At 44.8% G+C, this 18,554-nt stretch overlaps 1 protein-coding gene across 1 annotated transcript in view; it reads left to right on the top strand.

Annotated features, from left to right (window-relative positions):
• Positions 1–18,554, top strand: part of LOC126412385 (probable cytochrome P450 6a13) — an 80,423-nt gene that overhangs the window by 51,597 nt on the left and 10,272 nt on the right. The window contains exons 4-5 of the mRNA XM_050081961.1: positions 9,331–9,552; positions 15,477–15,740. Coding sequence (XP_049937918.1) covers positions 9,331–9,552; positions 15,477–15,740 — 486 coding nt within the window. The remainder of the gene's footprint in view (positions 1–9,330; positions 9,553–15,476; positions 15,741–18,554) is intronic.

Genomic DNA, 18,554 nt, shown 5'->3' with positions numbered 1-18,554 from the left:
AGAAGCCATACTCTTGAATATTTCTGGTACCTCAACTGCAGATTTTTCAGCGCTCATTTAACTTTAGGACTCTGTATCTCAAAATGAACGAAAATGGACTTGTACCACTACTGAAATAAGCCCTTCAAGTGTGAACTTACGTAAATATTAATATGGAAAACGAACGTTCGTTTTCTGCATTTGGGCATAGATGTCTCATGGAAGGTGGCGTACACCCACAGAGGTATTAAAACCCGCTCCTGTGTGGCATCTATACGAATATGTGTCTGAAATTTTTGACTACGTCTGGTGTTCAAATAAAATTTATAACCAACCATCGTCCTGCCGTCATGGGATAAATAAAAGAATTACGGAACGTGGAACCGAGAATACAACGCCAAGTATAGCCACAGTGTCTGCTGGATACGTAAACAGTGTACAGCTGACATAATAGCCGACAATGCGGTCGAGAACACGACACGACAGCCGTTCAAATTAAATGTGTGTGAAATCTTAAGGGACTTAACTGGTGAGGTCACCAGTTCCTAAGCTTACACACAACTTAACCTAAATTATCCTAAGGAGAAACACACACACCCATGCCAGAGGGAGGACTCGAACCTCCGCCGGAACCAGCCGCACAGTCCTTGACTGCAGCGCCTCTGACCGCTCGGCTAATCCCGCGCGGCTCGACAGCTGTCCGAGCTGGCCACACAAACAGAGCCGAAGAGGCAAGACTATACGACTGTAGTAGCAGACATTACAGGTGGATGGCGCTGACTAACCAACGTGCTTACAAAAAGCGACTGCATAACTAAATTATATATCCGAAAGACAAATTTGGTAAAACATGAATTATTATAACTGAATTTAGTGCAATAATATTAATAAAAAAGGACGGAAACCCCAAAATTAATTCGGGTATGAAGATAAATTTACAGTGCAAAATTTGTAAGGCCTGTCAAGCAATAAAACTTCAACTGAAGCTACAACATTAGAAGGATGGCTGACGTATCCTTTTCTCGACCACACTGTCTACTACTTGTCAGCTGTACGCAACGCTCCATCCTGTGTACGCCAGAAATCAACTGGCTCCGTGTTAAATAAGATTTGTTAAATTTTCCTTAGTTTGTCATAGTTTTCCTATCCAGCAGACACTGCAGTTGTACTTGGGAATGTATTCCCGATTCCAGGTTCTGTAATGCTTTTATTCCTCCCATGACGATTTAATGACATATGTCGGCATTAATGGACGAATGTTGGTTTTCCACATTAATTTTTACGTGTGTTTACAGATATGGTTAACTGTAGTCACGGTTTCACAGCCTGGAGCTTGTCCTCTTTTGTGTTTTTTTTTTTTTTTTTATTAAGTCCATTTCCCAATTTTAATCTGCATGTGCCTCACCATTGTCATATTCTACCCCCCCCCCCCCCCAACTCACCCCCCAATCTGATGACGCTTCAAAACGCTGAAACGCGTCATTTTCTGTAAATAAAAAAAAATTCCACCGAGACTGTCTTATTTCAAGAAACTCATAACCGGTTGCTGTACCAGGCGCCCAGTATGGAATGGAACAAATTTTACTCACATAGATGGATTTATTATCATATTTTCTAGTTTTTTCTCAGAAACTGTAAGAAACTTCCTTTTTACCTACCGCGTTGTAAACATTACATGGAATATATCCTGCTGGTGCTTCTCTGCTATGTTGCGTGCTGTATGTGCTTTTTGTAACCAAGTTTCGTACAACTCCGCTTTCTTCTCGCTAACCAAACAAGGTAGACGGCTGTTGTAGACCTCACTGTTAGTCTAGGTAAATTCTAAGGGGTGTCCAACTTCGGATGGCACCTCTCGTCGAAACCACAGGAAACGATAGTCGCTGCACGCCACACCGACGAATGTGAAACGCTGGCGCAGCCAAGTCTCCAGAGGTTCGCTACGCCACCACAATCGATGATCACGGCTGAGGGGAGGAATGCTCGCAAACACATACCGCTCCTAATAGCTGTGAGGGGAATTCAATATGTAATGCAACGCATTTTGTTCTCTGCCAGTTTCGGTTAAAAAAATTCAGAATTTGCTGTGGGACATCGTTGAATATTCCTGCTTCAGCCCCTATAGTTTCATAAGGCTCCGATAGGTTGGGGCGCTATATGTAGCCTTCAAAATGGCGTCTGTGACGGATGTGCGTTCCAAACAGAGGACTGCCATTGAGTTCTTATTTGGCGGAAATGCAGAGCGTCGCAGATATTAACAGGCATTTTTCGACAACACGGTTGTGGAGATGAAGCAGCGATTAGTATGATTAATCGATTATTCAGAAACACTCTTAATCGCTTTTATTATTATTATACCAGCAACCGGTTTCAACCCGACGTAGGGGTCATCTTCTGGGGGTTTACACCATTGGTTGACTGCTGGTGGTGTCACTCCTGTCTACACATCGGCAGGAATCTATCAGAAGATGATTTGTTGGTATCTGCAAGTACATGTGGCAAGAGCAAGCCATTAACGCTTATTAGGTCATGTGTTGGAGTGTGGACACGTGGACGCAAAACAGTCTCTACTGAAAAGCTTAGTCCACTTAGGAATACTGTTATGACAATGCAGGTGGTAAACTATGTGACGTGTTTGTGGCAAGACAAATGCTGGGATAAAAAACTAACACACCGAAGCGGATACATATTAAGGTACCAAGGATTACAAGATCCACATTTATACTCCTAAGGCCATGTATATTTGTAAATACGAACATCACTGTCAGCTTGCTGTGATTTGCTAGGAAAGAGCCAAGCTCTACGATACCCTGACCTGAAACAGACCGCACAGCAAGCCAAGACATGTAATACAGGAAGTTTCAGAAGTGATGGTCAAATGTTTTTGAATAGTTTATTAACAGGCAGTTGCAGAATGTCTACGGAGACCTAGCAATAAACAAAATCACGCTGAGTCGTTGGGCAAGGCGTCTGTAATCATCGCAGTAAAGTCACTCAAACCTACCCCATCTCCCGCGTACCGGCCTGTCGCACATAGCTGTGCTACCCTCAGTAAACTAAAGCACATTCGTCTTCACAAGAATACAAACGAACTTCTTCTTCCACGTGACAACACAAGGCCTCATACAAGTCGGTGCATTCGAGAGGAGTTCACAAAACTTCATTGGGCTGTTCTTCCGCATCCGCCATACAGCCCACACCTCACACCTTAGGACTTACATCTGTATGGCCCAATGAAGGACGCACTCCGCGGAAAGCCGTACGTGGATTATGGGGTAGTTACTGGTGCAGCAAGACGGTGTTTTCTACGTTGACCAATGCGGGCACTCAGCGTATGGCCGTCGCATACAAAGGAGGTTACGTTGAAAATAGATTTTGTAGCCAGAAGTGTGGAGAAAAACATGGTATAATGGAATCCTGAGTAAAATCAACTTGCTTTCAGAAGAAAATTGTTTTGCATTACTTATTGAATTCCAAATGGTTCAAATGGCTCTGAGCACTATGGGACTTAACATCTGAGGTCATCAGTCCCCTAGACTTAGAACCACTTAAACCTAACTAACCTAAGGACATCACACACATACACACATCCATTCCCGGGGCAGGTTTCGAACCTGTTACCGTAGCAGCAGCGTGATTCCCGACTGAAGCGCCAAGAACCGCTCGGCCACAGCGGCCGACTATTGAATTCCATTTGCAAAAATATTACTATGCTAATGAAGTAAAAACTGATGTAATACTTTTCACTACACAGTCCTCAGTCACCAACAGAAACATATGCACTTATACCCTTAACACCTTGCATAGGTGTGGAATAAATACTTCGAGTAACATTATCTCCATATCTGCGTGTACTACGAATAACAGAGGGCAACACAATCTCCACTGCCTTTTTTCTGCTTTTGGGAATTGACGTCTCATGCAAGGTTGCGTACACCCACAGAGGTGTTAAAAACTGCTGCTGTCCGGCGTGTATACAAATATGTGTCTGAAATTTTTGAGCTTCCTTCCTGCCATGAAGCAACTATAGAAATATCACTTGAACGAAGGTCCGAAAATCCTCCTATAGGGAGATATGAGAGTAATTCCCCGTAGTGACTCCTGGCTTATATGAAATGTGCATTTTTACTCCTTCTCTTGTTTACCGTTGGCCATGGCATTTTTTTCCTGTAGGTTTTTCTTTTTAGATTAACTTCCATTGCAACACATCACAAACATATATTCAGTGTCTGGAAATCCTGATACGCACTACATACATACGGGCTAGTAGCATAATTTTATTCTGAACGTTACCCTGTGGTCCGGATATCTTATGCAAGCACGTTTGCACAACTCCACAAACGCTTGCAAGAGAGGGGCTCATTTGAGAAGAAGGCTGTAGATGGTGGAAGACCACGCGATGTGTGAACGGTTGATCTTGAATAAAGGGTTCTTCGTATATGGATGAAACTTCATTAACTAGCCCCAGCAGAAATGAAAGAGGGAAGGCGTTAAATACTTGTCGAACTGTGTCCACCGGTCAAAAGCCGGAATGAGAACTTTCTATAGAACGAACCGCAGCAAAAAGCGCACAAAGAGAGTCAGTGTAGTTCTGGAAGCTAGTGCCGTGGCCAGCTGCAGTAGCTTTCTCGATTGAGGGTTGTAATGGTACTTGAATTACGTAACCATTACGGCACCTCACCTGAACCTCTCGATACCAGCAATAAGTAAAGTAGTTAACATATTTCTGAGACAACATTCAGATTTGATTTAATTAATGTAGAGGTACTTTGATACATAAATATGTTTTTGTTGCAATGATATTATTCTTATATGTATTCTTTTTTTTCACTATGATCTTTGACGTACTTGTAACTCTGATTTTTGGGCGCATAAGCGATTAATAGTTAGTTAGAGAGTCGGACATTGAAAACGTCAAGTCTTGGACGTCATGTTGGAAAGACGCATATTGTAGCCAGTTTATAAAATGTGAACTTTAACAGTGAGGAAGATGTTTTCATGTATGTTTTGTATTGTGAAGTGATGTTTTGTGTGTTACGTGATATTGCAACAAAAGCAATAAAATAGAAGTGTAACTTATAAATTCGGAGTGCTGATTACTTTTTTACATCACCATTGTCCTGCAAAAGTGTAATCTTCAAGAATGGTGAAACACATCTATAAAAATTTTGAATTTAGCAGAATAAAACCTAGGCCTCTTTGCATCCGAGCTTGGAATAATCACCATCTAGATTTTCGACGATAGAGCCATGATTTTACAACGAGATTATTACATGAAATGACTTTATTAACTGTGCTCTAATGACACCTGCCACATAATAACTTTGTTGTCAACTGAAAATGCGGTATTTAACAGCGTTAGAAACACCACAACCATTATTAAATTTTGACCTTTGTTGCGGTAGGGTTGTTACAGGGTCCACGGCACGAAGAGCCCGCTCAAGGCGGTCCCACAGATACCCGACTGGTTTAGATTCGGCGTGTTTGGTGAGCAGGACAGCACGGTAAACTCAACATGGTGCTCGTCGAACTACGCACGTACATTGCGAGCTGTGTGATTCGTTGCATTGTCCTGCTGGTAGATGTCACCGTGCCGAGGAAAAACAACCTGCAGGTGGGGGTGGACAAGGTCCCGAAGGATAGAAGCATACTTGTGTTGATAGAGAACGACGAGATTACCCATTGAATGCCACGAAAACATTCCCCGAACCATAATGCTCTCTCCTCCACACTGGAACCTTTCGATGATTTTTGCAGAGTGTTTATTATGCGTCCAGTGCGGCATAAATCGTAACTCCAATGAAAATACCACTTGTCGCCAGTCAGTGGACGTCCAGGTGCGGTGATGGCGTGCAGACTCCAGCTTTTGTCGCCAACGAACAGCATCAGCTTCTACATCTACATCTACATCTACATCTACATGATTACTCTTGCAGTTCACATTTAAGTGCTTGGGAGAGGGTTCATCGAACCACTATCATACTATCTCTCTACCATTCCACTACCGAACAGCGCGCGGGAAAAACGAACACCTAAACCTTTCTGTTCGAGCTCTGATTTCTCTTATTTTATTTTGATGATCATTCCTACGTATGTACGTTGGGCACAACAAAATATTTTCGCATTCGGAAGAGAAAGTTGGTGACTGAAATTTCGTAAGTAGATCTCGCCGCGACGAAAAACGTCTTTGCTTTAATGACTTCCATCCCAACTCGCGTATCATATCTGTCACATTCTCTCCCCTATTACGTGATAATACAAAACGAGCTGCCATTTTTTGCACCCTTTCGATGTCCTCCGTCAATCGCACCTGGTAAGGATTCCACACCGCGCAGCAATATTCTAACAGAGGACGAACGAGTATAGTGTAAGCTGTCTATTTAGTGGACTTGTTGCATCTTCTAAGTGTCCTGCCAATGAAACGCAACCTTTGACTCGCCTTCCCCACAATATTATCTATGTGGTCTTTCCAACTGAAGTTGTTCGTAATTTTCACACCCAGGTACTTAGTTGAATTGACAGCCTTGAGAATTGTACTACTAATCGAGTAATAGAATTCCAACGGATTTCTTTTGGAACTCATGTGGATCACCTCACACTTTTCGTTATTTAGCGTCAACTGCCACCTGCCACAGCATACAGCAATCTTTTCTAAATCGCTTTGCAACTCATACTGGTCTTCCGATGATCTTACTAGACGGTAAATTACAGCATAATCTGCGAACAACATAAGAGAACTGCTCAGATTGTCACCCAGGTCATTTATATAGATCAGGAACAGCAGAGGTCCCAGGACGCTTCCCTGGGGAACACCTGATATCACTTCAGTTTTACTCGATGATTTGCCGTCTATTACTACGAACTGCGACCTTCCTGATAGGAAATCACGAATCCAGTCGCACAACTGAGACGATACCCCATAGGCCCGCAGCTTGATTAGAAGTCGCTTGTGAGGAACGGTGTCAAAGGCTTTCCTGAAATCTAGAAATACGGAATCAACTTGAGATCCCCTGTCGATAGCGGCCATTACTTCGTGCGAATAAAGAGCTAGCTGCGTTGCACGACAACGATGTTTTCTGAAACCATGCTGATTACGTATAAATAAATCATTCCCTTCGAGGTGATTGATAATGTTTGAATACAGTATATGCTCCAAAACCCTACTGCAAACCGACGTCAATGATATAGGTCTGTAGTTCGATGAATTACTCCTACTAATCTTTTTAAACACTGGTCCGACCTGCGCTATTTTCCAATCTGTAGGTACAGATCTATCGGTGAGCGAGCGGTTGTATATGATTGCTAAGTAGGGAGCTATTGCATCAGCGTAATCTGAAAGGAACCTAATCGGTATACAATCTGGACCTAGAGACTTGCCCGTATCAAGCGATTTGAGTTGCTTCGCAACCCCTAAGGTATCTACTTCTAAGAAGCTCATGCTAGCAGCTGTTCGTGTTTCAAATTCTGGAATATTCCATTCGTCTTCCCTGGTGAAGGAATTTCGGAAGACTGCGTTCAATAACTCCGCTTTAGCGGCACAGTCGTCGGTAACAGCTTCGGAGCATGAACCGGGCAACTCCTGTCGAGGTCCATACGCAGCAACGTCGTTGAAGAGACACTGTTGGTAGCCCCTTGGTTCATATGGGGGATCAGTTTATCAGTATATGCACGTCTACTCGTCCGTACACATACAGTCATCGTTGACCCCCGTCATCTATGGACCGTGGCGTACTACTGTTACCTCGGTGCCGGTTTTGGATAGCGCCATCTTGTCAAGCACAGTATACTTCAACCACTGCTGCACAAGAGCAGTTTATAAACTTAGTCGTTTCGGAAATACTTCCATCCTCGACTCGATTGAATCACACCAGTTTGGCGGTCAGATAAATCACTCACTTTCCTCATTACGACACTGACTGCATTGTTTCCGCTTACCCCCGACACGATTTATATACCCTGCCAGTGCTGCCACCTGTCGTCTGTCAGTGGTTACTGCACGTTGACGTCGAACGTAGGTGGTGGTCACAGTAATGTGTAGAACACTCCACATGTAAATCTTCTGTATCCATACTATCTTCAGCGGGTGTAAATGTGAAATGAGGCAGATTTCAGCCAAGAATAATTTTATGTCAACGCATGTTAGAGCATTGTGCTGCGTTTCTGATGTACACCTTACTTGGTAAACGTATCATTTTTATGACAAAAATAATGAAGTCTTTCTTGCTTCCCTAACGAAGGATTTTGAGACCCGAAATCATACGTACATTTACAATGTTGTGAGGTCAAGAATAAATCGCTTAATTTTCTGACTCATGTCTATATACACCCTGTATAGGGGACACACATCGTCCCCAACATTAAGGCAGCTGTTGATGGCAAAAGTAGTGAATATCTTCGAAAAGTCGAGTTTTAACTCAAATGTGTCACTGCTTGATCACAGGGATAATTTGACATAAATCTTAATGCACAATTCTTTGGTACTGACTGTTGTTGTTCTTGTGGTCTTCAGTCCAGGGACTGGTTTGATGCAGCTCTCCGTGCTACTCTATCCTGTGCAAGCTTCTTCATCCCCCAGTACCTACTGCAACCTACATCCTTCTGAGTCTGTTTAGTGTATTCATCTCTTGGTCTCCATCTACGATTTTTACCCTCCATGCTGCCCTCCAATACTAAATTGATCATCCCTTGATGCCTCAGAATATGGGCCACCAACCTATCCCTTTTTCTTGTCAAGTTGTGCCACAAATTTCTCTTCTCTCCAATTTTATTCAATATTTCCTCGTTAGTTATGGGATCTACCCGTCTAATCTTCAGCATTCTTCTGGAGCACCACATTTCGAAAGCTTCTATTCTCTTCTTATCTAAACTATTTATCGTCCATGTTTCACTTCCATACATGGCTACACTCCACACAAATACTTTCAGAAACTACTTCCTGACACTTAAATCTATACTCGACGTTAAAAAATTTCTCTTCTTGAGAAACGTTTTACTTGCTATTGCCAGTCTACATTTTATATCCTCTCTACTTCCATCATCAGTTATTTTGTTCCCCAAATAGCAAAACTCATGTACTACTTTAAGCATCTCATTTCCTAATCTAATGCCCTCACCATCACCCGACTTAATTCGACTACATTCCATTATCCTCGTTTTGCTTTTATTGATGTTCATCTTATATCCTCCTTTCAAGACACTGTCCATTCCGTTCAGCTGTTCGTCCAGGTCTTTTACTATCTCTGACAGAATTACAATGTCATCGGCGAACCTCAAAGCTTTTATTTCTTCTCCATGGATTTTAATTCCTACTCCGAATTTACTGACTAGCTGTTGATTTTTCGCCGCGTGTTTCAGAGTTCTCAGACGACTCCCTGGTGGCGTACGTGTTCGCCACGTTTGGTTTCGGACTCGGAATCGTCGCACGTGTGCTGAGCTTCTGCCTGTACGAGCTGTCGCTGCACACTGAAGTGCAGACCCGAGCCAGGCAACAGGTGGATGCCGTCCTCAAAGCGCACGGCGGACAGCTGAGCTACGAGGCGGTCCAGGAGATGACCTACCTCGACATGGTCCTCAGCGGTAAGACAGGCTAGCCAAGTGACATCTTTCTATCACAGTAACTGTGCCAGTTTCGTATCACGCGCAACGACGACGCTGTAAAATATGGTTCTGTCAGGTAGATACCAGTATGCCTCTTTCGATTAGATTGTGACTGACAAACTTCTGTATCCTTCTCCAATGCGATCTCGTGATCCATCTGTAATGACCTAGCTGCCAGCTCTATGCTAAATCCTAAAAAGAAATCGAGCGAAGGGCACAATTGCTTGAACAGAAACAAGTGGAGAAGTCTGAATAACTTGAACAGTATTACAGGGGTAATCATCTCACACTGTTCGGAATTTCAGACAATGACAGAGAGAATGCAGACGAATTAGTGACTAATCTTGTCCGTGAGAAGCCAGGCCTGCAGGTGATACTGAAATAACATTGACTGAAGCTATACAGTGGGACATAGGACGCCAGTACCTACAAAACCTAGACCTCATACAGTGAAGTTCCTGTCGCGCAGGAAAAAATAAATCTTAAGAGTGAAGAAGAAACTCACGAAGTCAGGTTAGACACTACTAGAAGATCTCACCTCTGAAACACTAAATATTTTGAGCAACGTGATTTTCGCATTTGGACTACAAATCGTATAGACAGATGATTCCAGGATAGTGGTGGAGACGGAAAATGGAGAAAGCTCAGTGTGAAAAATCAATCTGCAGGAAGGCATCAGCATTTCTCTGTGACCTACAAATATAAAAAAGCTCTTCCCTCTTGACTATGAAAAGAAACACGTATACTTCCAGTTATTGATCACAGCGATGTTGTCCTGAAGGTCCTTCTTAGGAAACGTTACGACACCGGGAATTCGTAATGAATGCCTGTGTCCGTTATCTATGTGATGTTCGACTTTTTGATCGTATTTCACCATCATAAGCACAGCTATCCTTGTCTGCAGCTTTTACGGATGAGACTTTAAGACCACTTTCCGTATTCGTTGAACATTCGAACGATTCTACTGTAGAGGCTCTGCGTGACGTCAAACGTAGCACTGTAGACTTCTTATGAAAGCAGTTCGCACAACCTTGATAGTGTCTACTATAGGAGCAATACGGAGTCTCCCTGCAAAATACTTCTTCACAGCAGAACCCGTTGTTTCAAAATTGCGGACCCAGGTGTTGATTGCATCCACTGACAGAACGCTATCATGCTGCCCAATGTTGAAATGACGTCGCAATTCTCGACGCGCAGTCCCGACACTTTCTTATAATGGGCTTTTGCCTCAAGGCACGCTTCTCACCGTTCTATTGCTCCATGTTTACTGTTTACGAAATGGCGAGACAGTGAGAGCAGGATTCTACCTGTAATTCGGCACTACCTACTTCGCAGCGTTGCCACAACACGTTCCAAAATTTCCCATCCTTTTGAACCACTCTGTAGGATACAAAAAAGATACTGTATGTGTGAATAATGCCAACGGTCCTGCGGCAATGGTAACAAGGGTTTCCGTCAGATTACCGAAGTTAAGCGGCGTCGGCCTGGGCTAATAACTGGATGGGTGACCATCCCGTCAACCGAGCTCTGTTGGCAAATGGGGTGCACTCAGCCTTTGTTAGGCAAACTGAGGAACTACTTGACTGAGAAATAGCGACACTGGTCACGAAAACTGACAACGGCTAGGAGAGCAGTGTGCTGACCACATGCCACTCACTATCTGCATCCAGTGACTCCTGCGGGCTAAGGATGACACGGCAGCCGATCGGTACCTTTGGGCCTTCGTGGCCTGTCAGGGCAGAGTTTGGTTTAATTTTATATGTGTGAATAATGCCCTGATGTAAGCACTCCGTCTTCATGCCACGAGTGGCCTAACGGGACCATCCGACCTCCGTGTCACCCTCAGTGGATGATGCGCATAGGAGGGGCGTGGGGCCAACACATCGCTCTCCAGGTTGTTATGATATGTATTCTTCACCGAAGCCGCTACTATTCGGTCGAGTAGCTCCTCAATTGGCAATACGAGTCTGAGTGCACCCCGAAAAATAGCAACAGCGCATGGCGGCCTGGATGGTCACCCTTCCAAGTGCCGACCACGCCCGACAGCACTGAACTTCGGTGGTCTCACGGGATTCGGTGTATCCACTGCGGCAACGCCGTTGCCCGCGCTGATGTAAGAGAGAGCCAAAATCACATCAGGTTGAGTAAAAAAATAAACAAATAAAGTAGAGAAACAATTTTATGTCGTCCGCTGTTTCTGCGTACACTGACGAGTGAAAGAAACTGTTCAACCTGCCTAATGTTGCTAGGTCCCCCGCGAGCACGCGGAAGTGTCGGAACACGACGTAGTATGGACTCGAATAGTGTCTGGAGTAGTGCTGGAGGGAGCTGACCCCATGAATAATCCAAGCCTGTACATAAATCCGAAAGACTACAAGGGGGGGGGGGGGGGGGGAGATCTCTTCTGAACAGCACGTTAAAAGTCATCTCAAATATGCTCAATAATGGTAATGTCTAGGGAGTCTGGTGGCCAGCGGAAGCGTTCAAACTCAGGAGAGACTTCCTGGAGCAACTCTGTACCAATTATTAACGTGTGGGCTTTGCGTTGTGCTGCTGGAATTGTTCAAGTCCGTGGGAATGCACAGTGCACATGAATGGATGCTTACGTACGTGTCACCAGTTAGAATCGTACCAGGACAGGATTCACATACCATTCCAATTACAGACGCCCCACACCATTACAGAGCCTCCACCAGCTTGAACAGTCCCCTGCTGACATGCAGGGGCCATGTATTCATGAGGTTGTCTCCGTACCCGTACACGTCCATTCGCTCGATACAATTTGAAACGAGACTTTCCAGACCAGGCCACATGTTTCCAGTCATCAACAGTCCTATGTCGATGTTAACGGGCCCAAGCGAGACGTAAGGCTTTGTGTCGTGCGGCCATCAAGGGTACACGGATGGGTCTTCGGCTCTGAAGGCCCATATCGATGAAGTTTCCTTGAATAGTTCGCACGCTGACACTTGTCGATGTCCCAGCAATGAAATCTGCCTCTACTTGTGGAAGGGTTGCACTTCCGTCACGTTGAACGAGACTCTTCAGTCGTCGTTGGTCACGTTCTTCCAAGATCCTTTTCCGGCCTCAGCGTTGTCGGAGATCTGATGCTTTACCGGATTCCTGATATTTACGGTACACTCGTGACATGATCGTACGGGAAAGTACCCACTTCTTCACTTCCTCGGAAACGTTATATCCCATCGTATGTGCGCCGACTATAACACCACGTTCAAACTCACTTAACTCTTGATAAGCTGCCATTGTAACAGCAGTAACCGATCTAACAACTGCACCAGACAGCTGTTGTCTTATACAGTCACCGTATTCTGCCTATTTACCTATCTCTGTAGCAATTCTGGACCTGTGGGGTATAGAACTACCCTGCTGCAATTGCGCGAGTCCGTCGGAATGCACAATTGACATGAATGGATGCAAGCGATCAAACAGGATATTTACGTATGTGTCACTTGACAGAGTCGTATATAAACGTGTCAGGTTTCCCATTTCACTCCAACTGCACACGCTACACACCATTACACAGCCTTGACCAGCTTGAGCAGTCCCCTGTTGACATGCAGGGTCCATGAATCCATTAGGATGTCTCCATACACTTACACGTCCATCCGCTCGATAGAATTTGACACGAGACTCATCCTACCAGGCGACATGTTTCCAGTCATGAAATCTCGATGCTGAGGGCCCACACTAGTCACAAAGGGTACATGAGTAGGCCTCCGGCTCCGACAGCCAATATCGATTATGTTTCTTTGAAAGATTAGCACGCTGACACTTATTGATGGCCCAGCGTTGAAATCTGCGAAAGGGCTGCACTTCTGTAAGGTTAAACGATTCTCTTCTGTCGTTGTTGATCCCGTTCTTGCAGCATCTTTTTCCGGCCGCACCGATGTCAGAGATTTGATGTTTCACGCGATTCCTGATATTCACGGTACACTCTTGAAGTGGTCGTACGGGAAAATCCCCACTTCATCCCTACCTCGGAGATGCTGTGTCCCATCGTTCGTGCACCGACTATAACACCACGTTCAAACTCACTTAACTCTTGATAAGCTGCCATTGTAGCAGCGTAATCGATCTAACAACGGCACCAGACAGTTGTTGTCTTCTAGAGGCGCCGTATTGTGCCTATTTACAGGGTGTCCAGAGACGGGCTCCCTGATTTCAAAATTAAATATCTCGAAAACAAAGATCGATAGAGGAATGCAGTAAACGGTATGTTTATTGTGAAAGCTGTAAGAAGTTTATACAGCAGTTTGAAATAATAGTTATAAAAGCTGCTAACAGATGGCGCTGTACGCTGTACAGCTCACATCAGCATACATAAGTGAAATAATCGTATGAAAACAATCTTTGCAAACAATCACATCACAAGGTTTTCAAAATGTTCACCATTGGCACTACAGAGGTGGCGCAAACGAAGAATGAAATTCGCCATCACATTTCGTAGTGTCTCAACCGAAATGGATTCACATGCCACAGAGATCGCCGATTCAAGCTCGTCCAGTGTGGCGGGATGCTTCGGGTAGACCATGTCTTTCACTGTGCCCCACAAAAAAGAGTCACAGGGAGTCAAATCCGGCGAATATGGAGGCCAATCCATGCCTGCAGCAGTAAATTTGGGATATTCCAAAGCAATGACTCGATTCCCGAAGTATTCCGCAAGAAAGCGAAACACTTGTTCGGTCCGATGTGGTCGGGCTCCATCTTGCATAAACCATTCAGTACCTGGTCGTCCTCTAGCGATTGCTGTGTGGCGACAAATTGTTCCAAAATTGCAACGTAACGTGCATCAGTGACCGTTTCTCGAATGAAAAATGGGCCGATAATGCCTCTGCTGCATACTGCAGCCAACACACTAATTTTAGGAGAATACAGGGGTTTCGCTTCACACCAATATGGCTTTTCGGAACCCCAAAATCGCCAGTTCTGCTTATTCACGTATTCATTCAGGTGGAAGTGTGCTTCATCTGTAAACCAGATACAGCCAACATCAAATCCTTCACTATCAATCATTGTGAGCATCTGATTAGCAAAGGCAACCCTTTGTTGCACAGCTCGCACGGGTATGGCCTGGTGCGTTTGAATTTTGAATGGAAACATGTGTAGGCTCTTTCTCAGTATTTTCTGCGTGCTGGAACGCTTCAAACCAGTCTCAGATGCAATTCTACGGACGGATGACACTGGATTTCGCTCAATAATTCCAGAAACTGTGGCGATATTTTCAGGCGTAACTGCGGTTTGCTTGCGGCCAACATGCCCCACTAGATCATCAGTTACGCTGCCTGTTCGTTGAAATTTTGCGAAGAGCGTACGAATGGTTTTCGCATCGGGTCCTTTTGGAACATTAAATCGTGCTTGAAAACTTCGCCTTGTTGCTGTAGGATTCTCTTCTAACCTGTGGTACTCTAGCACCAGAAAAACGCGTTGTTCAATGGAGTACATGGTTTTAATCTCTTCCTTCGGTACGCTGACCTCCTTTCACGTTTCAATAGTGGAACTGATCGCTCTGGGCTTCGGATCACTATTTATACTAGACATTACGGTTGGCGTTTACAGCGCTATCTGTTTGCAGCTTTTGTAACTATTATTTCAAACTGCTGTATAAACTTCTTACAGCTGTCACAATAAACATACCGTTTACTGCATTCCTCTATCGATCTTTGTTTTCGAGATATTTAATTTTGAAATCAGGGAGTCCTTTTCTGGACACCCTGTACGTGTCTCTATAGTTATACACGCATGCCTGTACCAGTTACTTTGATGCTTCAGTGTAGTACAAGTTGAGACTGTAAGGTAGTAGGGCATGGGCCTCTTTACAAAATAGCATTAGCTTCTCGTCAGACTTGTGAGGAAACAGGAGAGCTTACGGCAGGTGTTTTGGGCAGAGACGCTGCGGCTGTACCCGGTGGTGGGCGGTGCGTTCGTGGAAGAGTGCACGCAGACACACCGCCTCAGCGGCCCTGGAGGCTCCAGCATCGTGGTGGAGGCGGGCACCCGCGTCGTGGCGCCGCTCTTCTCGCTCCTGAGGGACCCTCGACACTTCCCGGAGCCGCTGCAGTTCATCCCGGAGCGCTGGAGCCCGGAGAACAGCGCGGAGCGACACCCGGGCGTCTACATGCCCTATGGAGCGGGCCAGCGGCGTTGTGTTGGTGAGTATATCTAACAGAGCATTCCACTGAGTGGCTGCAGCAAGTAGGGCGTATCAGTATACAAGGTGATCCATTGATCGCGACCGGGCCAAATATCTCACGAAATAAGCGTCAAACGAAAAAACTACAAAGAATGAAACTTGTCTAGCTTGAAGGGGGAAACCAGATGGCGCCATGGTTGGCCTGCTAGATGGCGCTGCCATAGGTCAAACGGATATCAACTGCATTTTTTAAAATAGGAACCCCCATTTTTATTACATATTCGTGTAGTACGTAAAGAAATATGAGTGTCTTAGTTGGACCACTTTATTCGTTTTCCGATAGATGACGCTGTAGTAGTCAGAAACATATGGCTCACAATTTTAGAAGAACAGTTGGTAACAGGTAGGTTTCTTAAATTAAAATACAGAACGTAGGTAGGTTTGAACATTTTATTTCCGTTCTTCCAGTGTAATACATGTACCTTCGTGAACTTATCATTTCTGAGAACGCGTGCTGTTACAGAGTGATTACCTGTAAATACCACATTAATGCAATAAATGCTCAAAATAATGTCCGTCTACCTCAATGCATTTGGCAATACGTGTAACGACATTCGTCTCAGCAGCGAGCAGTTCGCCTTCCGTAATGTTCGCACATGCATTGACAATGCGCTGACGCATGTTGTCAGGCGTTGTCGGTGGTCACGATAGCAAATGTCCTACAACTTTCCCCACAGAAAGCAATCCGAGGACGTCAGATCCGGTGAACGTGCCGGCCATGGTATGGTGCTTCGACGACCAATCCACCTGTCATGAAATATGTTATTCAATAGCGCTTCAACCGCACGCGAGCTATGTGCCGGACATCCATCTTGTTGGAAGTACATCGCCATTCTGTCATGCAGTGAAACATCTTGTAGTAACATAGGTAGAACATTACGTAGGAAATCAGCATACATTGCACCATTTAGATTGCCATCGATAAAATGGGGGCCGATTATCCATCCTCCGATAATGCCACACCATACATTAACCCGCCAAGGTCGCTGATGTTCCACTTGTCGCAAGCATCGTGGATTTTCCGTTGCCCAATAGTGCATATTATGCAAGTTTACGTTACCGCTGTTGGTGAATGACGCTTCGTCGCTAAATACAACGCGTGCAAAAAATCTGTCATCGTCCCGTAATTTCTCTTGTGCCCAGTGGCAGAACTGTACACGGCGTGCAATGTCGTCGCCATGCAATTCCTGCTGCATAGAAATACGGTACGGGTGCAATCGATGTCGATGTAGCATTCTCAACACCGACGTTTTTGAGATTCCCGATTCTCGCGCAATTTGTCTGCTACTGATGTGCGGATTAGCCGCGACAGCAGCGAAAACACCTACTTGGGCATCATCATTTGTTGCAGGTCGTGGTTTCACGTGTTGCTGAACACTTCCTGTTTCCATAAATAACTATCCGGCGAACGGTCCCGACACTGGGTTGATGTCGTCCAGGATACCGAGCAGCATACGTAGCACACGCCCGTTGGGCATTCTGATCACAATAGCCATACATCAACATGATATCGATCTTTCCGGCAAGTGGTAAACGGTCCATTTTAACACGGGTAATGTATCACGAAGCAAGTACTGTCCGCACTGGCGAAATGTTACGTGATACTACGTACTTAAACGTTTGTGACTATTACAGCGTCATCTATCACAAAGCGAAAAAAGTGGTCCAACTAAAACATTCATATTTATTTACGTACTACACGAATATGTAATAAAAATGGGGGTTCCTATTTTTAAAAAACGCAGTTGATATCCGTTTGACCTATGGCAGCGCCATCTAGTGGGCCAACCATAGCGCCATCTGGTTTAACCCTTCAAGCTATACGACTTTCGTTCTATGTAGTTTTTTCGTTTGACGCTTATTTCGTGAGATATTTGGCCCGGTCACTATCAATGGGCCACCCTGTATATCATACTTCGTGCTTTTTGTTTGTAGATCTGGAGGGTTATCAAAGTAAGGCCCTCATAATCATACTCTTTAACCACCTGACATCCTTTGCCGTATAAAGACCTCCACTGGCCTTCCGTTTCCTCTACGATCGCCTGTTACGCTTACCCCACGCTACTCTTGCATGCTTCCTGAAGTCATCCACCTACTTACCGCTCAACAATGGTCTCGGTCTTTACTTATTTCTGGGAATCCACCAAAGAATTTCCTTCTTTCAACTGTCTGCTAGTCACCTACCTGTGTGTCCCATGCGCCTCCATTTCATTTTTTCTACAGTTATCGCTACCTTCGCCTCACATGCCTACCCCTTCCTGCATTTTGCAAGGTTACGGCACGATACTAGGATGGCCATGATGATAAATCATGCCACCGAAATTTTTATGTGCAAACTCTTAATGTATTTTAAGTACATCAACCTTTGTTAATATTCTTCAAGAAACTTCCTGGCAGATTAAAACTGTGTGCCGGACCGAGACTCGAACTCGGGACCTTTGCCTTTCGTGGGCAAATGCTCTACCACTTGAGAGCACTTGCCCACAAAAGGCAAAGGTCCCGAGTTCGAGTCTCGATACGGCACACAGTTTTAATGTGCCAGGAAGTTTCATATCAGCACACACTCCGCTGTGGAGTGAATTCTATAAATATTCTTCATCTTTATTTGTTGTGTACATAGTTCCGCATAGTCAGCATGTACACGACTTTCCCACTAGAGCGCACTCCGCTAAGCACAACAGCGCGGGCGCAGCACTCATCCATCTCCGCACTACGAGATGGCGCTGCCATAGAGACGGACCAAATTCTGCTTCCGCCGATCCGCGTATTAATA

This window comes from Schistocerca serialis, chromosome 7 (assembly GCF_023864345.2).
Source record: "Schistocerca serialis cubense isolate TAMUIC-IGC-003099 chromosome 7, iqSchSeri2.2, whole genome shotgun sequence".
Classification (NCBI taxonomy): Eukaryota; Metazoa; Arthropoda; class Insecta; order Orthoptera; family Acrididae; genus Schistocerca; species Schistocerca serialis.
The sequence above is the reverse complement of the archived record's forward strand: the minus strand, read 5'-3'. Positions and strand labels throughout refer to the sequence as shown.